The sequence below is a fragment of the Melopsittacus undulatus genome, chromosome 11, assembly GCF_012275295.1.
Source record: "Melopsittacus undulatus isolate bMelUnd1 chromosome 11, bMelUnd1.mat.Z, whole genome shotgun sequence".
Lineage (NCBI taxonomy): Eukaryota > Metazoa > Chordata > Aves > Psittaciformes > Psittaculidae > Melopsittacus > Melopsittacus undulatus.
In genome coordinates, this window is record NC_047537.1 from 4,926,975 (window position 1) to 4,947,154 (window position 20,180).

The 20,180-nt window shown below is 41.5% G+C and overlaps 1 protein-coding gene across 4 annotated transcripts in view; it reads right to left on the reverse strand.

Annotated features, from left to right (window-relative positions):
* NUP214 (nucleoporin 214) overlaps window positions 1-20,180 on the reverse strand; it is a 43,604-nt gene that overhangs the window by 14,975 nt on the left and 8,449 nt on the right. For all 4 annotated transcript variants that reach the window (XM_034067461.1, XM_034067459.1, XM_034067460.1 and 1 more), the window contains exons 11-28: window positions 19,780-19,941; window positions 18,237-18,693; window positions 16,709-16,884; window positions 15,979-16,070; window positions 15,326-15,415; window positions 14,849-14,998; window positions 14,455-14,613; window positions 12,228-12,331; window positions 11,521-11,703; window positions 10,952-11,037; window positions 10,765-10,848; window positions 10,198-10,443; window positions 9,300-9,461; window positions 8,274-8,382; window positions 5,036-5,111; window positions 4,219-4,327; window positions 2,944-3,049; window positions 1,261-1,334 (exon numbers count right to left, since the gene is read on the reverse strand). In XM_034067461.1, the coding sequence (XP_033923352.1) occupies window positions 1,261-1,334; window positions 2,944-3,049; window positions 4,219-4,327; window positions 5,036-5,111; window positions 8,274-8,382; window positions 9,300-9,461; window positions 10,198-10,443; window positions 10,765-10,848; window positions 10,952-11,037; window positions 11,521-11,703; window positions 12,228-12,331; window positions 14,455-14,613; window positions 14,849-14,998; window positions 15,326-15,415; window positions 15,979-16,070; window positions 16,709-16,884; window positions 18,237-18,693; window positions 19,780-19,941 (2,625 nt within the window). The remainder of the gene's footprint in view (window positions 1-1,260; window positions 1,335-2,943; window positions 3,050-4,218; window positions 4,328-5,035; window positions 5,112-8,273; window positions 8,383-9,299; window positions 9,462-10,197; window positions 10,444-10,764; window positions 10,849-10,951; window positions 11,038-11,520; window positions 11,704-12,227; window positions 12,332-14,454; window positions 14,614-14,848; window positions 14,999-15,325; window positions 15,416-15,978; window positions 16,071-16,708; window positions 16,885-18,236; window positions 18,694-19,779; window positions 19,942-20,180) is intronic.

Sequence of the window (20,180 nt, forward strand, 5' to 3'; positions counted from 1 at the left end):
TTGAAAGACTAAAGAAAAGCTCTCAAATGTAACTGCCAAAGCAGCCCCCCTTACAAGATATACTGCTGTCCAACTGTGTGAAAGCACTGAAGCTTTAAGGGAGACTGGACCAGTTTGAGGCATTGTAATTTCCTTTCTGAGCACCAAATGGACACAAACTCTGACTTGAAGACATTGCATTGGTGTTTGGACTATGGGTTGATTTGGATAAGGTACAGGAAATATGCATGAAGATTTTGCTCTTTATTATTACAAAGAGCAAAAGCTTAGCACAGCTGATATTACCCTTGTGTTTTTCTCTCTGTCTATTAAGTATATTTAAGTATATTAGTTACTGACACTGAATAATGTAGCATTTGTTTCTTCCTGGGGCACTGAAATTCCTTCTGTTCTTTTTCCATCACCAGCTAACACAGGCAAAGGTGCTCCTACCATTTCACAGAGCAGCATGAAGTTAAGTGCCCTCACACAACGCTGTGGTTTACAAGCCTGTCTCCTGCACTTCCCACTGCTCTTTTAATCAGTGTTATTTACTTAAGCTTTTACATTAACCAAATCTTCAAGTTTTAAGCCAAGTTAGTTCTCTCTGCTTAAGGCCAAGAGAATACTAGTAGCATAGCTGTGGCTGTGATGGTCTAAGAATAGAAGCAAGTCAAGATTTGTAAGGAGAGGTAGTATCTCTTATTAAAGTAACCAGTAACACTGGAAATGACTTTTTGACCATCCAATCTCTTTCGCAAGATGATATTTGAGGCAGAAATCCTCAATAATACTATAAAACAGATGTATCAGTCCCCTCTTTTTCCAGACCAACCAAGTATTGTCTGCCTATGAAAAGGAGGACTATATATTGTCAACTCAATTTCAGAAGCAACAAAATGCCATCCCAAGCATTCCCCTCCCATTACTAAAAGCTCATTCCACTTAATGACAGCTTTCTGCATCAGACCACCTTGGCAACTTCAAATCTACAGATTAAAAGACAACAGAGGAAATGACTACAGATGTTATCCTTTTCATAAACCAGTCCCTCCTAGATGTTCTTGGCAGCAAATATTTTGCTTACTCTTAGTTGAAAGGCAGGTGGCCTAGATTTCTGTGCATTACAGGGCATAATCCAGCATATATATGTAATGTTACTGCAGCTACTGCAATTTTAATAATAGAACTACAACATAAAACAAGAACCACACAAATTAGGAAGAGTAAGCTTTCTCTTAACAGCAAAGAGATATTGTTTGCATGCTCTTCCAAACTAACCTTGTGATGAAGCCAGGCTGGGCAGTGTCGGTGATGAAGCAGCTGATGTGACAACACCAAAATTAAATCCAGACCTAGAAGGAAAGGAGAAAGGAAAAGAATGACACTTAGCTCAAAGGGGTGAAACTTCCAACCCCATGATTAACACAACTCTGGGACTCAGATTTCCAGTACAGACTTGCACAAAGTTCAGGCACAAGAACAGTTTCTCCAACAACTAGAGAGAAGCATGACTGGGCTCTATTTGTCTCCCTTCTGACAAGGCTTCTAGAAGGTTAAAGAGTCAAAGTTCTTTTGACCACCCCTCATCCTCCCAAATTCTTTCTATTCTGCTGTGTATCCCCTCCCCATTCAGCTCAGCAGCTGAACACCATGCACCAAGTCCTAACTGCTTTTTGGAGACTAGTGAGAGCAGAAGCCACAGTGGCAATTAGTGCTTCAAAGAGCTAAAAGCTAAGAGATAGTGTATGTACAACAGGGAATGACTGGATACTACCACCTGTCAAAAAGGAGATCTCTCATAGCAATTCAAATATTAAAAGTTTCCATGACTGTTTCACACTAAAAATACTGTGTCTTGCAAAAATCCTGTGATCTTTCAGAATGAGCACTGGGGTCCTCCAGAGACCTTCATTCCCTGTGGCTTTTTAAACTTTCTCTGATTCTCAAAGACCAGCTGCTGATGAAGAATTCAGGCTGTGTAACAGACATGACTGACAACGGCACTGTATTTAGCATATGATTTATAGACTGAGGCCCTGCAGCCTTGGACAAAGGCTGGGTCTGTTTGTACTCTGAATCTCCATTTTCATCTCTCAAAAGGACTCTTTTAGCCCTGTGAAGAGCACAGCAAGGCATTTGGGTAACCTCCACTTGACAAACTGGCAGAGAAATGGTTAAGATGGAAAGAAATCAGCTATTTGAAAGTATGAGTGTTTTGAAACGCTTAATATTACCCACTTCATAAAGAGAAATTCACTTGAGTAATAGACAGGTAAACATGCAGAATTTCAAACAATCATTTCTAAGGAGTCATCCTTCTCCACCAAACATAAGATACGATCAAAGAAATATTTTTGTCATCACTGAAGAAAAAACCCCACTCTATAAGAGAGATTTCAGACTAACTGCATGTTCCTAACATGCACCTTGCCTTGTGTTCCTGTTATGTAACAGAAATCACCAGATGGCTTGGGGACTCCCTAGTCACCTTCATGTGCAGACTACTTTTCAAGCCAAAACATGACATTTGTTATACTGAAATAAATAATTCAGCAAGTTTCACCATCAGTACAAATCTCAAGTCCTAACTGGAAATTTAATCTCAATTCATCATCTAATGATGAGAAACACCAGTATACAGAGTGTATGATGTGTTTAACAGTCCACTCTACATAAACCTGAAAAGCAAACCAGCCATTACATACTCTTGGTAAGTTACAGACTAAAAAATCTCAAAGAAACATGATATTGTGTCAAATTCTCACAGACCTTCAGACCTCACTCAGGTAGGATTCCACAAACAAGAAGGTCTTTTCCAAGAATTCCAGTGCAACACACCCCCCCAGTCTAACGTTTGCAGGTGCCGTTCTGCAGTATTATGCACCTTGTAGGTAACACTTGTCTAACAGCCAATACCCATGTTTAATATCAGCTACAAAGAATTATTAATGCTATACAGACCCCGCAGAAGAAAAGGAGAAGGCTTTGTTGAGTTGTGCAGTTGTTGCTTGTATGGATGTCACGGTAGAAGAAGTCACAGCTGTAACTGTCTTTACTGTCCCTTGTCCTATAAGATATAAGTCCAAGTGTTATAAAAGAGAAAAAGCATCTTGTCATCTAACTATCAGAAAAGGAAGGAATAGTTTGCACACGCAGTCAGCAACTTTATCAACTGGAAACAAAGCCTTTTGCCACTTAACGCCAGGTCTGATATTTATACACAGAAACACTCCTGCTGCTGTTGGTAGATCAGAGAACACATTATTTCAAAGATTTAAAGCAAAATATATATCAGATGAAAGCAAAGATAGGTGTCATCATCTTGACAATAAAAATTAAACAAAAATCAAGAAATCTTTGTTAAAATCTCTCATCAATGCATGGAAACACAGCTCAAACACAAAGGAAGTGCTCTCAAATTCAGGAGCTGATGTTTTCAATAAACCAAAATTTAACAAGTGTTTGCCAAGTCAAATATGATTTCTAGCTATTTTTACTGCTTCTTACCCCTGGCTAAGAGGCAACCTACATCCATGGATTAACGACAGAAGATCAGAGATGGATTTCAGACATTTATGCAAGAAGCTTATAAAACCATATCCAGTACAAGCATTATTATCTAATACACATTAAAAATCAATTCCTTCTTTCCCTAAGTGTTTCATCTTCCCCCATTTACACTGAATGATGTAAACTCCTTTCCTTAGAAGCCTCTAAACCATGTGCAACTGATCACAGTACCTGAACTGGCTTTGAAGTTCGGTGCTCAACAGACCCAGTACCTGAATTTGTTCATTTCAAGCTATTTCAGGTATTCCTAAGGTGCTGCGTGCTTAGAAATCAAACCACCATGTTTAAAAACGACATGATTTTCATGTTTAAAAACCAAAATGGCAAAGATGGCTGCTTTTTGCTTTCAAATCACAGCAGATTTTGGTAAATGTGCTTTCAACATTTCTTGATAAGGGTTACACATTCTCAGTCCCTTCTGAACAAAGAATTTTATCACTGAATTCTAGACGCAGGAACAGAGACAAAACATAGGGCAGGATGCAAACTAAACCTCCTGCTCTTCTTACCTTGGTTTTCCAAATTCTCACCCTCAAAATTAGCATAGCAGCCTCTCAGTGGAGGCAAATCTTTTTTCCTCAGTGTCTTCATTCTCTGGATTGTGCAGCCTGACAGGCAGCAAGAGACATCCAGGCCTTATTTCCATCTCTACTAAAGAGAACTTACCTGAGATTTTGCTGCTGGAAGATGCTGGACCAGCGGTAGATGCCACAGGACAGGGTGCACACACAGAGGGAGTTGGAGTCTGTCCCTTAAGTGAGCTTGATAGAGGTGTCTAAAAACACAGTCACACTTCAGGTCAGTGCAGTCTGTCCATTAACATAGGTCCTTCTGACCTTGGTTTGGTTTCATGAGTCATGCAATGACTTAAAAACTAAATAGAGGAAGGCGGCTATAGCACTTAGAAGTGCCCTTCAATCTGAGCCCCATTATGCCCTGACATTTACCTACAGGGTCAATACTCAGCTTTTTCAACAAGCCTCTTGCAGAGGCCAGTAAGCCTCCATGGGCAACAGCTCAGTGATTGCAGAGGACAAAGACTGCTGCCTTTCTTCTTGACATGTAGATGTAAAACCTAGCAGCTTATAGACCAATAACAAATGTTTTCAGTAGAGTAAGAGCATAGACAAACTATTCTCTCCCTTGATTGCATAGCACTTTGTGTTTTGTTTTGAAGTTTTCTTGGTGAAATTTTGGTGTAGCTACCCAATACTGTTTGCTGTTAGTTGCTACCCTTACTGCTGCAAGGCTACGGCCACTAGAAAGCTGAAAGTCTTCAAAAGAAAGAAAAGGCAAGACATAACAAATTTGTGCCTAGTGTCACACTGTCGAGGTCACAGATAAATAAGTGGTTTGCCAGGAATGCAGGACAAGCTGTGAAGAGACATTTTTAGATGACCTCTTCACCAACAATTACACCCCCAAACTGTGCTGAGCATGTGGAGGTACATTATTCCATAGGGAAAGGGTTCTATAAAGATACCTGTTTAGCTTGATTTGTAGCAACAGTTGCCAAAACTTGGTGGACTGCCTGGGCTGCAGAGTGTGGTACAGATGACCTTCAAAAGTAAAAATTCAAACATTAAATGACTAGTTTAAAAGAGGACTTCCTCACCTTTCAGAAGCACAGCTTCCAGAACACTTGAACAGCCACCACTATTAAAGATTCCACACACAACTCCAAACTAACAAATCTGATTAGGGAATAAACCTCTTAAACGAATCAGCCACATTTAACAAAGGAAGTCTGCAAATGTGTTTAAAGCCCTAGACTTAAACGATCAAGCCTTCTTCACACACTCTTGTCTCTGAAGAGAGTCAGGCCTTTCTATTTTACAGCGAGTTGATGAAAAATCAGCAGGTAAGGGGATTACAATGTTATGCCTAGTGGATAACAAATTTAAGAAGCTTCCTTTGTAGTGTGGAGCCCAGACAAGTACATGCAACTCTCTGAATGCTGAGCAAGGAGGCAATGTTGGGGTGTGGGGGGGAAGTGCTTCGTGTCTTTGAAGTGTAGTATAAATGTTAATCAGTCATGGCAAGAACTATGATAAAATTAACCTGTATTCTACATTATAGATTTGGGAATCTTAACCATGAAATAAATTGTATATCAAAGCCCACAGATAATTGCTGCAGAATGGCAGCTACTTCTGGGGTGAAGCATCCTACTTCATGCTGCGGGCCATTAACACACCAAACCACCATAACTTGAGATGAGCCATCCAGTCTTAGCAACTCCTCAGGTCTGTGGCTTTCCAGGCTCAGCAGTTTAAATGGCCAATACCAGAAGCTTTCAGAAGCTTAAGTTCAAATCCCAGACAGTAAGTGAATCTGGGCATCAGAAGCTGTGCATCTCCTAATTCATGAGGACTCTCAAACTGCACTTACTATTTGATCAGAGATGGGCTAACCCAGAAATTTCCTATGTTCCAAAGGAAGGGGATGCACATATGGAACAATACATTTGCATAGCCATCTGGTCTTGGATAGGGTTTTGTGCCTTCAACAGTTTTGTAAGTCCTTCCTTCCAGCAATGAGTACTCTCTCTGTTGCATGGCCTAGATTTGCCCTCTACCCAGAGCAAAAGTAAAGAAAACCAGAAAAACTCCAAGATTAGCACTGGAAATAGTCCACGCTGGGAAGGCACAGCTGTAAATTTCAAGTTCACAGGCACCCTGAACAAAGAATAAACCAACAGAAGGTCTGTGAAAGTCATGGGAGGTGAGACCTTTTCATTAGTATAAAGATCACTTAACCCACAGCTTCTGTGACAAGGCTATGAAAATGCTGGGTTTGACTTCAGTTATGGAAAGAGGTTTATTTACACTGGAAACTATATATGTATATATAAATAAAATAACTGGACTGGGACCACCAACACACCTCACTACAGGCCATTGAACAACTGATAACAACTGAAAACCCGTTACTGCTTAACAACCCAAAGAGTGTGCTGCAGCAGCAGAAGAGAGCCAGGATGGCTGAAGCAGCAAAAACTGATAAATTAACTTTGCTGGGTGAATGCTCTTTGTTTTAGAGCTGAACCTGACTGGCAGGCACGGCTCATCTGGGTAGACTTTTTAGAGGGTACATTTTTATGAGGTCAGCTGTAAGATAAGACCGTAAAAAGCCTTCAAGATATCAAGCTAGCTGGTGCTCTATAAATTAGAGAGATCAATCAATACTGTCAGTCTAAAACGATTTGAAAGACAGGCCTTTAACTACAGTTTAACTCAGAGACATACTGCTCACTTTTGTCCTTGTCTATGTACAGCCAGTACTCTTCACTTTCCTTATCACAGTTCTGATGAAACTAAGAGTGGAGAACTCTTCCTGGTCACAACATTGCTTTTAGCAAAACCTTCCAAGCAGAGCTGTCTGCAAATTTTCATTTCAAAAGATGTAGCATTGCCTTTCCCCCTCTCAGTTTATCACTTTCAGGAGAAAATAAAACAGCAAAAAGCTCCCAAACTGTTTCCCAACTAAAATGCAGAAGAACCATAAAGTAAATGTCAAGGTCAGCAGCTGAGTACCAACACTGCAAGACTCTGTTCCCCTTTTTGAGAAGCTGCATCAAAGAAAATGCACCTTTTTTCTTTTACAATGGAGAGTATACACACATGCAAGAAAATTACAAGTGATGCACAAGAGAAATTGTTAAAGGAGTTGCACATATAGCCCACAGTTACATGGATAAAGCATTTACTACTCCATGTGGACATGTCAAATATATGTGGTGAGTTTTTCCTGCTTTACACAGCATGCTCTGACTTTTCAGTAGTGCCCCTGCCTCCCCAGCCCCAAAATGGGACAATCATTATCTTGGTTTTAGCAACTGTAGGAACTTCAAGCAAAGAGTTCCAAGGTCATTAGGAGGACAGGGAAAGGGACAAGTTCTGTGGCTGGTGACAAAGCCTGGTGATAAGACAGAAATCTCTGGAATGAGCTGAGCTGGCTGTTGTCTGTAGGAGACAGAAGAAGGAAAGCCAAGTGTTACATCTAACTCTCAGGAAGCCTTTACAAATTCAATTCAAGGTTAAATGCTAAAGGCAACATTCATAATTTACTTGTGAGGAAGACAGACTCACAGCTTCGTATTTTTCCAAAGATCAGCCCCTACTGACACCCAACCCTTCAGTCAAAATTCTGATGTCAAAGAATTTGAGAGATGTATCCAGAAAAGCCACAGCACAGCTCTCCCTCCCTCAGGGGGTGAATCTGAGGACAGATGGAAGAGGCATAACCCCAGAGAAGTTTTTCTCTGTAATGGATGATGAAGTGTAAGGAACAACATCTGGACAGCTTAAGGCCACAAACCACGCTCAGCGACAGAGGGGTGCGCTTCCCACACAGTGGGGCAGAATAGAGGTAGTGACTGGAGAGGCACCAGATCCAAAGTACATACTAGCAGTAAAACCACTGGATCCCAAAAGGAGAGGCAGCACTAAAACACATTTCACAGACTAAGGGAGAAGGAGGTTAATACTGGTGTTGTCATTTGTTCAGGACAAGCCATTAGCAAATCCTTTAATGACCTGGAAATAAAGTATTTCTTCCTTTCATTCAACAAACTCAATACTCTTCTCTCAAAGCATCTACTTCAGGTCTTACATTGTCAGACTATGTAAAATACTACTACTGCTCCCCATTGGCAGACATGCTCTATTGCAAGTGCTATCCACAGCTACCAGAAAGAAAGAAGGGAAGCACCCACTCACCCTATTACTGCAGAGACAGCCGGAGTCAATGCACTAGTCTTGAGTTCTCGCACATTCACCACTTGAGGTACGTTTTTCAGGGTTGACTCCGTCAAGGAAGTGCTTACAGCTTTAAGGAAAGCAAAAATGCATAAACATGTTCTCCATATTAAAGCATTTCATTCAATAGGGTGCCTATTAGTAACTCCAGAAGAAACCCATCCAGATTTCTAGAAGGTATGTGGCATATCTGGCCCAAAATGTTTGGTATGTCAGCCTCCTTACTGGACACCAAAGCAGCAGAGAGCTTTCCATCTAGCTGATTTCTTTGTTAGTTGACCAAATCTATTTATTCTTACAAATTTCTCCCTACCTACATTGTAACATCTCAGGTTTACAGTCACAGTCTGTGTAGTTGCACCTGGCCTCCACCAGAATTCATATCACTAGCCCATTTCCTATGCTTAAGCTCTTCTTGGGCAAGGAAAATAAACTACCAGTAACTGAATTTTGTTTCTTTTCTGCACTGATGCTGCAGTGTTGTCTAGAACCAAACAAGAAAAGCTTAAATCGGGAAACCTTTCTCCTGTCGACTCAAAACCTTACAAGCAGATTCAAGGCTTAATTCAATAGTTCACCTTCAGCTTTTCAATATTAAAATTGTTTTACAATTCAGATCTTTAATTGCCTAGCTAATAGTGAGCAGTTATTAATAGAGGCCAGTGACATTCTTTCTCTGCTCTCCACCAGTTTCTGGCACACAGATCAATTGCTACGCTAGGATCTCCTGAGAGCTATCGACATTTCTGCCACTTAACAGATGAGATGGGGTACGAAGAAACCTGAGGTGGGAGTTTCTCAGGCATTTTGTACTTGTAGCTTAAAGGAAGAAGGAAGACAAAGAAACACTGGATAACTCAGAGGTGCAACAAATAGAAATCTGCATCCCATTTTGTTTGATGATCTTCTCCTCTGAGAGTGATAAATTCTTGTCAAAGCCACATTCAACTGCTCAGAGATCACTTAGGCAATTAGCCATCCTTTTACCTGGGGACTGGTTAGCCATCTGCCTCCGCAGAGCTGCAGCAGCAGCTGCTTGTGGTGCTGGAACAGTGACAGTGGGAGCAGGGGCTCCGTGTTTCACAGTCTTTGTTGCAAGCATCGTACTATCTGCCCCTTGCGGTATGATTCGGTTTGAAGGTGTAGACACTAAAAACAAGTAAACAAAAATATTATAGTTCATTATAACTGTACAAATCAGAGAGACTTGAAAGCCTTTTCTGAACTACAGTTCCTCCAAGTACACAGCTTTCTTCTGACAAGACTGCAGGGCTTTTAAACAATCAACACAATCTGTCCCTGCAGTTTCTGTGTATCCTAATGAATCAAGCAAGGAAGTCTCAATAGTTATTATTTCAAAGACTTTCAGTTTGCTGTTATGGATGATTCTGCCAACACCGTATTTTTCTCTCTGGATATAGAGATTTAAAATGTAAAAAGATCTCTCACACAAGGAAAACTGACAATATACAAATAGAATTCTTACTGTGACTCATTGGGCTCAGAACTCCTAACCCTGGCCACACCAACCAAATGTAGTAGTACTTCAGTTTCCTGGTCTTTAGGCATTATTTAAAGAAATAATGGCATACACCTAAGGCAAGTTACTAAAGGAAGACAATGTTACCTATGGTCTACACTAGCTGAAAGAAACAGGCTACCAGAAAAACACAGCCAATGAGTCAAGACATTTTAGTGCTTTCAGGTCAAGCTCATGAGGTTACAATGCCTGTTTGCTAATTGCTTCCAAAAACCTGGCAATGTAAAACTGCATGCTGCAGCCACATTTCTCCAGGACCTGAAGCACTGGCAATGGACACAGCGGTTAAAGACACTGAGACATGAACACGCAGGACAGGGGAGAGACACTGCAAAAACAACTCACGCAAAGTACCCAGGGAGAGCTGCTGTTTCCCAAAGGATGGAGACTGCGCCATCAAACCAGGCTGGATAGAGGGAGTACGGACCACAGGAGCATGACGAGGGACTTGGACTGGAGCAGCCTCTTCTTCCTGGTCCACTGCCTGTGAATCATCATTCTCCAGTGACTGGGAAACTGAGGACGTTGAACTGACTTCATCCAAATCTTCATAATATCTTGTGGATAAGAAGGCAGATCGGGATAAACTCGCTGCAATATCAGAAACAAAATCACATGTGTGTTAGAAGTCAAGGGAACCATCCAGCCTAATGGACAAAACAGAGAAATCCTATCTTAGGATGCTCTTCTACAGGCTTGTTTTAGTCCTGCATTGACAGGATTCTTAACTGTGACAAAAAGATGTCTTTGACAAGACAGTAACTGTAGGAAACTTACTGAGAGCAGATAGGGGAACAGGAAATGAAAAGTAGGGACTGAGGAGCTAGAAGGTAGTTTCAGGACTGATTCCCACAGCTGGTAGGTCACCCTCTTGGAAAGCATTTCAGACTTCTATGGCAGCTAAAGGTTTACCTGGAGCTGTAGACCTAACTGGTGGAGTTTTCCTCTTGGCTAAGAAATTCCTCAGCTGTGCCTGTTTCACAGTGGATAACTTAGCTGGAAAAGCAAAGACAGTTATTAGCCTATAATCAAACTGCAAGTCAAAAACAAAGTGATTCACATCTATGGTGTGAATGCAGGAAAAAAAAGAATAAATTACCAGGTACTTTAGGCAGAGGTTTGGCATGTGTTTCCAGGGTAGTTTTCAACAAGGCATTGCGCAGGCTTTCAAGGTCACTGTCAAAACTGGGACAAGACAGAGCAGTGAAAAACCATGATTAGCATAAAGAAATCAACCCAGTCAGGAACAAAAGGGGGACAAAAAGAGCCACTGGAACCATTGGTTTATTTACAAGAACAACTGGCTCCTCTAGATACTTTGCTATTTAAATAAATGCATCTTTATTTTGGAACTCTTAAGAGCCATTCACTTCCTCCCTTGAATACAGGCACCCAGCAGTACCCTGAGGTAGGAGGTTCTATTATCCTGTTTATTATAAAAATTGTAACTTGTAGGGGAAATTTCTGATAAGCATCAAATAGTGAACCATACAACATAACCCATAAGCTTCTCTATTACACGGACATAGTTAAGTATGACTTTTAGGACATCCTGTTTCCGATACCACATCCACAAAACAGCATTCTTTGGAAGATGCACACTTGCATATTGCTGGAGGCAAGAGAGAAGGAGTGTCAACACTACCCAGGAACTCCTGTTTCACATACCTTTGAGCATTGCTAAGAGAAGATGTATCACTGGGAACACTCCACTGAGATGTCTGATTATAAAGTCGGAGCTGCTGCAGGCTGTTCATGAGCTGATTTAGTCTCTTCCTCTGCTGGTTGATTATTTCCCGGTTATTAGCCAGGGTGTTAAACAAGGTCTCCCTCTCAGGAACTACGAGACGCCTTAAGACACCAGATCAAGAGACAGGGATAAGGACCACTCTATATATCTGGCCACAAGCAGGCATGCATACACAAAGTAGTTTAGTGGTACTAGCTACTTAAACTCCATGAGATCAAATGTGGCTTTGTTTGGACACCAAAGCAGCTCATCTCAAATATATACTTCTCCTTTGGATATGCTGCAAGTTTATTAGTTTACCTCATTTAATTTCAGATGGTTTACTTGTTAGAAATTTTTCAGTAGCTACCACCAATGAATGTATTTGGTTTCTACAAAGCTTACATTTTTTTCTGTAAGCACTATTCACACTGTACACAAAAGATGTAAAGAACTTGTAACATGCATGAAGCCAAATAGCCTGAACCTATAGCTCCCATTAGGTGTCTTAGTCAAGTTTCATTCCTAGATGCCTTGTAAAAGATCATACTGTTAAACAGAAAAGGGTTTTTGTCTGTTTGATTTGAGAATAACACCACTTCACTGACATGTTCCTTGTTCTGTATTAACAGTTTCAGTTACTCACTTCTGCTTTCTCTTCTGTTCCAGGTGCCGGTCCCACTCCAAATCCAGAACGTCATTCACATCCTGAACAGCAAACTTCACGTACTGGTGCAAGCGTCGAATTTCCTACCATGCAAAACAAAGTCAGCTTTTCAGTCACTTCAGAAATCTCAGTTTCAGATGAAGAAGTTGAAGACTCTTTAAGCTCACCCAGCCCAAGCTATGCAGCACTTTCCCATATTTCTGCCTGGAAAGTTTAATCAACACAACAGAACCCAACATGGTGAAAATCCACTTATAAATGACTCGCAGGACATTTTATTCCAGCTCTCAGCTGGAAACAATACTTCCCATAATGTTTTCAAAACGTTGCCAGGTCCTTGCAGAAAGGGTTTACAAACATCAGACATTATACAAAATAAACCTTATTTCAAATCTCATTCGCAGAACATGATTCATTTGCTCCCATTTTACAGTGTTGAAACTTCCAACAATTATAGGTGATCAAAGCGTTGCAGGCTATTCACATGGCTCTAGGATACCAGCATTCACAGACCATGATTCATGAAAATACTCATGAATGCTCATAACTCCCACATTAAGGCAAGGAATTAACTTGATTTTTATAGGTAGGAAAGAAAAAGGCACAGTAAAAGTGAAGTGACTTATCCACAATCACAGAGTTGCACAACTCAGCCAGACACCTCTGGCTATAGGCCCTGCTCCCTAAACAAAACCAGTGTTCAGTCTTATTATTGTCATCCCTCCAACCCGTCATGGCATGAACATGTCTTGAACTCCAATCTCGTAGAGTGGAAATGGAAACTGCAGTTGGTTTCAGCTCATCTCAACAGAATGCTCGCTAAAATACAACAATGAAGCAGCCAAGTAACACAGCTTGGGAAAAATACCACTGCAACTGTTCTCAAGATACAGCATGAAATTCTAATGTGACATACTCAAGCTGTAACCAAAACCAGTCCTGCTGTGGGCTATTACACACTACCAAGCACAGGTCTCCTCTCGCCAGCAACTAGGAGTGTTATACAGCAGCCACTCTCAGGACAGCAAATCAATACGGCTGGATATCAGAAAAGCCTGAGGATCACTGAAAACCAATACATGAAGTTAACTGAGTGAGCTTTTATCACCCAGGAGAACAAGAATTATGCAGAGTGAACAAAATTTAAGAGTCAGACTAGAGGTGTCTTTGTCATACAACTTCCAAAAGTTGACCTGACAGCTCTCCCTATACATTCCAATCCACTTCCCCTTCTCTCTCACTGTTATTCTTTCCTCATGATCCTCTCTCTAGATCAGTAAAATGCTAATTTCAAGATTGTCACCTCACTGAAGTCATGAGCATAAACTTGAAACATCAGAGACACACCGGGCATCAAAGCAGGCATACAGTTAAGACTGAGAATCACTCTACAGAATCCAGGTGGAGATTAGAGATGAGGCCTAAAAGAAATTACTTCGTATTGGCTGATTTCTAGTAACTGTGTGCAAGCACTTCATACCTACTGTAACAAAGATGACATTCAATTATGTTTTCAGCCTGCTAGTCAAAGAGCTTTTATATACTGGTAAGTTCCCCTCAAAACCAAGTATCATCTGTAGGGCACATTCACTCTATTCTGCTTAGGGTTAAATAGCCCTTTCATCATGAGCTGCAAGAGTGCTTCACCCCTAGTTTCTTTCATGCCTTTGAAAGCCTCTTCATGTGCTGCTGGTTATTTGCCTTTGTGCCCCGGCTTTTAAAATATCATTTAGCTTTATGTTCTGCCATCCATGAAATTAACCACACAATTCTGTAAGTCATAATAAATCATCAAATTGTTCCATAAGGCACTTGCTGAAGATAAAAATAATTCTAAGAACTCTTCTACAAAGTGTTGGGGGAAAAAAAGATACTCTTTTAAGTGAAATCCCTGAGCAAAGGCTGAGAAGGAACAGGATGTCAAGAGTCACATTCTAAGCTTAGAATAGACTTGGATCTCAGGTGAACTACTGCCTTTCAGCAGTTTTGAGTCATCACTGAAAACGGCAACAACACAGAGGAACTTCAGGAGAGGATTTTCAGCATATCTTGCAAACTCATGGAAAACAAAGCTCATCACACTTTTACTAGGCTATGTTGAAACAGCAAATAACTACTGCAGACCAAAACTGCTGGGCACTTACACAAGGCTCAGTTTTATTTTATTTCAAACTCTAGATTAGAAGTTGGCTGACACACTTCATACCTGAAGCTGTGCTTCACTCTTGGGATCCAGAGGTTTCTTATAGAGCAAGTGTAGATACCCCGAGCTATGATTCCGTTTGTTCTGCTCTCTCGCCTCTTCTACCCCTGCAAATCCCTCCAGCAAGGTTGTCTTCAGAATACTAATATCTCCATGAAGCGACTGCAAATGGAACAGATGGAACAAGGTTCAAAGAAACTATTTTTAATTGCCATCTCTAGCACAGGGGCTTCTGCAAGTCTGCCTGAAAGCACAAATGCAGATGTTACCCCCACATTAAAGCAGCACAGTCAGATGCTCCATCTACATCATTTCAGCTCTATCAGGTTAAATAGGAACATCAGGAGAGGAACAGTCACTGCTGAGGAGCTAAACAGTTTGAAGATACTCTGCTCACCTCTGTTGTCTCTTTAATTTCCAAGAGGAAAGTATGAAGATCATCTGACTCAGTTCGCAACAACTTCATTTCCTCTGGAGTACCAACTTGGAAACAGACTTTGGAAGTCCGGGCCTTCAGTTCCTCCATTTCCTTTTGAAAATGTGCAATCTACAAAGACAAGAGGAAGAAAGTGCAACCACTGAAACATAGCAGGGACTAGAACAAATGTCACAGCCCTTGGACATCACACAGTAAAGCAAGAAATTCTTCTGGAACATTAACAGGGAAAAGACTCCATTTTTCCATCACAGTGGCTGAAATTAAAGATGACTGAAGAGGACACACAAACAGCAATTACAAACCAGGCTGATTATCTTGGGAAAAATTAGCATTCTGATTCCTAAACTACTGACAGACACCATCAGATCACAGGTGAACTGAAGCGTCTGTGGTCTTACAACTTCCAAAAGGAAGAGAACTGGTTGGAAATCTCACCTCCTCTCTGATTCCTGCTATGACAGGGTCCGAATCCTTCCACTGGTGGGCCTGTTTATCTAACGCTGTGCTGGAGCCTGCTGATTTGCCCTAAAAAAAGAGAAAAAAAAACACACAAACAAAACCAACAATATTAGGGATATATCCTTAGAAACAGGGAGCTCAGAATATCAAGAGGTCTGCTGTTAGAAACTCCATTTGAACTAGTTTCACAGATTAAGACTGGTATGTCCACATCTGAAGCAGGACCATAGACTACCTGGGGATACATGGCTAAAGCTTTATGGAAGCAAATGAAGTCTTTGTGGGCTGCTCTGTATTACTGCTTTGCTTTTAATATCCTGCAAACTTGGTTTATCTCTTAACAGCCACTCAGGGCATCTCTTGACTGCTTATTAGCAAGGAAAGCTGTGAAACCTCATTTCCATACCAACAGGAAGAATTAAGTTTCCTAACTGTGATTATGTCAACATACACCAAAACACAGCTCCCAAAGACATGCATGAAACATGGATTTAGTCCCACAGATTTGCTACTATTTTAATGTCTAAAGCTAGCTAATCCTTAGACCTAAGGACAGTCATTCAGTCTAAGTGATTCACAGGACATGTAAAACATTCAGCCTCTAAAGAGTCCACTCAAGCTCCCATTACCTGAGTAGAGCTTGGCTTTGCTGCAGAAGGGGTGATTTTGGCTGTCTTCTGTACTGCAGAAGTGGAAAGCATGTTTTGAGCGGGACGTGACACTGGAATTTAAAGAGGAACAGTAAATTATGAACTTATACAAAGCCTGAGGAAAAAAAGGCTGCAATCACACAAAATTGTAATAGACACTGTCAAATCCAAAAGCAATGGTAGTATGGCCCCAGTGCAAGAACACACCTTCCTTAGGTGCTATTTTACTCCCATTCAACTTCCCTGCTAACAGTAACAACTGTCACTCTCCAGTATGTGGCTCCAGCATTCCCTCAATATGATCACAGGATCATTTGAGATTGAATATTATTTTGATAACAAACGAGTATGATCTAATTTAAACTAATTTCTGATCAAGATGCAAGATAAGGCACTGATTTGTGTGACTGCTCAGAAACATTCATAATCAGAGCTGCATTACAGATCACTTGTGGATGAACTTAAGCAGCTGAATATATTAATTTCACATCTGGCTCTCTAGGGAGCAAAGTGTGCAAATGGACAAATTTCTCAGTTTCAGCACTAAGTCCATCCCATTGTCACAGTGTGCAAATCAAGAGGTTCACTGCATCAGTAAAGGCAGCAGGAAAAAACAAAAAAAGATGCCAAACAGAGCCCATTATGTCCTAAAACTGTCAGAACATTGCTTACAGTGCATTACTCCCAACAACACACATCAGAATCCTACCTGCAGCAAGCGCAGGTGTCGAAGCCTTCAGTGGTGTGGTGGGAGAAGCTGTGACGGGGGTGGACTGGCTCAGAGGAGCTCCAGAAGAGGTTTTTGAAGTGGTTGAGAAAGAAAACATTGGGGAAGTGCACTGACCACTGCTGCTAGTGGGAGAAGAGGTGTCCACAGCAGTGAACCTGCAATGAAAAGCAGAACATCTTTCAGCTCTGAACTAGTCCTGGCTGTTTCCCTCCATCCAGAATGAAGCACTAGGTTCTAATGAGTTGGCATCCTCTGGGATCAGCAAAAACTCAAACTCCAGATACAGCATTACAAGTGTAGCTCCTGGTAATATCAGGAAAGGCCATTCAGGATCATTTCTGAATATGTGGTACCTTAAAGGCTGCTACCGCAGACCCAACCCAGTGAGCAAAAGTTAAAATGCCACAAAAAGTACCCTCCTGCTTCAAAATGCACCTCATAGTTTTGCACCAAAGCACCAATTATAGCAAATCTGAGCTGCCTTTAGTGTCATCTGTGCAGCAAGGCTCAAAGAAACTCTGCAAAATATGAATTTCTATTCATCTGCAAACTCAACTCCTCAAGGCAGTCAATTTAAATATTCAGCCAATTCACAAGCGTATCATTTGCTTTATACACAAAATATAAAATTCAAAAAGCCATTAAGAGCCACCATCAGATCCTGCTGTAGTTAAGATTTTCCTAATTAAAAAAATAATCCTTTGAAGCATCAGGAATTCCTTACGATGCATTTACATGGAAATTTCCCTCCCTAGAAAGCAGGTCCAATTAGCAAAGCTGTGTTTTAAACCATTCTTTCTAAAAACAGAGAGCAAGTCTCAGGAGCTGGAGGGAAGAGTGGGTATATGATCTGAGAACACTCATCACCCAGATTCATTCTGCATAGTCTGTAATCAAGATCAGTTTTCTTTCAGTTGGCATGAACAAGCTTTGAAGTTTTCGGATCCTATGGTCAGTGACAAGCATCCACTGAAGAACAAAATCAGGTCTGGCACCTTCTCTACTGACCATGGGAGCAGAAAATAGGCCAGCTATGGGTACAGCCTCCTCTCAGCTCTGCAAGTTGCTCTTTAGATTAGGGGTAAGGAACCTTCAACAAACACTCAAAGAAGCATGTGCTATCACCACTACACTAAACCAGTCCCAGACATAAAGGATTTCAAAGCCCAGTGTTTTCCAATATATGCATCAAACTAAGGCATGAAATTACTGTTTGATGCCTGAAAAAATAGGTCTCTGGCAATTTGGCAAATGATCAGTCCAATTTTTGGCATTACCCCTTGACTATTATTTTGCCCCTGAACATAACCTCTATCACTGTGAGCACTGAGGGTTTTCACAGTCCTATGACTCGGATAAAAAGAGGCTTCCTCAGTGCTTTCTTGGAAGCATGGGAAACAGCTGTGAGGCAAAAAGCCAGAAACGATCTTCAGAACTACCATACACTCTGTGCCTGGAGCAATTTAACAAATATGCAACCACTGCATTAGCTACTGCATCTATTTACTTCTCATTGAGGTTCACTTTGACTGAAGAAGCTGAAGAGGGAAAAGAGGTCTTCTGTGCAACCGGTGGTGTGGAGAGAGGTGGCCCTGGTGAGCTCTCTGCAGCTGGTTTGAAGTTCATGGATCCAAACGAAAAGGAGGTGGCAGTAGTTGTAGTGGTGGCTACAGAAGGAGCAGGGGTCACAGATGACTTAGGAGAAGCAGAGGAGAAAGAGAACGTTGCTGCTCCAGTCAGACTGGGAGTCACGGCTTGCTTGGAGGCTTCAGTGGCAAAGGGGTAAGGTGGAGGATCACTGCCTGTAGAACCAGGCATCTTCCCAGTTGAAGGCATGAAGGAAAAAGCAGCTGCTCCACCTGCTGCAGGAGGCTGACTTGAGGCAGGTGCAGTAGGAGCAGCCCCTGGTGTTGTGTCAGGCTTTGAAGAAGTTGGAGGAGTGGTTGGAGTTGTGGCAGTACTTCCTGCAGAAAGACAAATGGGAAAGGAAGAGATTCATCTGGCTGCACTGACTAATGGCAGAAGGCATTGTAAGGCCAAATGCTATCTGAAGGGGACAGCTCGGCACTACACCTTGCTAGCTGCACAGACAGTACAGTGAGGAAGAGAAATGGTAGAGCCAGGCTTCCAGTCCCCAAACCCAATAAGTGATACAGAAACTGCCCAAAGTCCAACTCAAAATCAATACTACTGTCTGCCCAGATTAATGTTTCCTGGAATTTCCTGTGAAAAGGCTTCACCTTTCTCCATTGATTTTGATGACGATCCTGCCACCTCACATAAAACAGGCTGTTAGCACACAAGTCAGCCAGTGCTGCAGAGAGGCAGGCTGCCGAACAAAAGCATTCATTTTGAGGAAGAAGAAGTGAATTTGGGCTTAGGGAAGAAAATGTTCATTTTGCAATTACTACGGCATGCATGCAAACAAGCAAAACAAAAAACCTTATCTGCCTAACCCAACACAGGAAACTGCCTACTTCACAGTGCATATAGCAGCACATATGTAACTCAGATAAAAGCACTACTCTTCACCTTCTAACAGAATTTTCAGTGCTGCAGAAACCTGCTGTTTAAGTAAGCTTTTGCTGCAGCCAAAACTTTAGTTCATACCATGGCTTCCTATAGCAAAACATGTAGAGGACAACCATCACCCCTCCGCAACTTAAAAGATGATGCTCAGTGCTTGATCCTTGTCCCCAAGCAGAGCCTGCAGCCACTGCTGCAGTTCCAGTCATACACCCCAAAGCTGGGTAAAGCACCTCCTAGAATTGCTTTGGCCATGTTCTCCAAAGATTGATTGCAGAACAGAGTTTACATGCATAGTCTGCAAAGTACTTGACATCCTGAATAATGAACAGGACTAGGTAATTTCACACTGATTCACAGAACAGTCCTGGGAGCACAAAACACACAAGAGCTGCTCCCCATTACCATTATTAAGAACGAAAAATATTTCTGTGACCACATACATGTCTTTCTACCAAACTTAGAGGTGAAGATGACAAAGATCTACAAAGACAAGTGTTTTCCTAACCTACCAGAGCACTTACCTGCTGACTTTGAAACTCTCTCCCCTACTAACGTCAATGGCTCTGGGGTCACAATCAGTGATCTAACCCCCGGGTTTTGATTGATCATGTAGAATGGGCAGAGTACACCATCCGTAGAGAGCAGGATCAGAACTGGAGCTGGAGGAAGGGTGTTCTCGTCACCTGCCAGAGATCACATATGTAAGTCCTGCAGCCACACTTTCCTGTTCTGCTCCTACTGGCACTGGCACCTTCAGGTGATTTGCTTAGCACCTTATTTCTTACATATGTCCCTTCTTGCTTTCACTTGTTTCTTTGTTCCCTTGCTTCTCTGTGAATGCCCAATTCTTTTTCCCTTCTTTACTCCTTCTTATTCCTGACTTTATGATTCCTAAATTCACAAATGAAGGATTATTTTGACA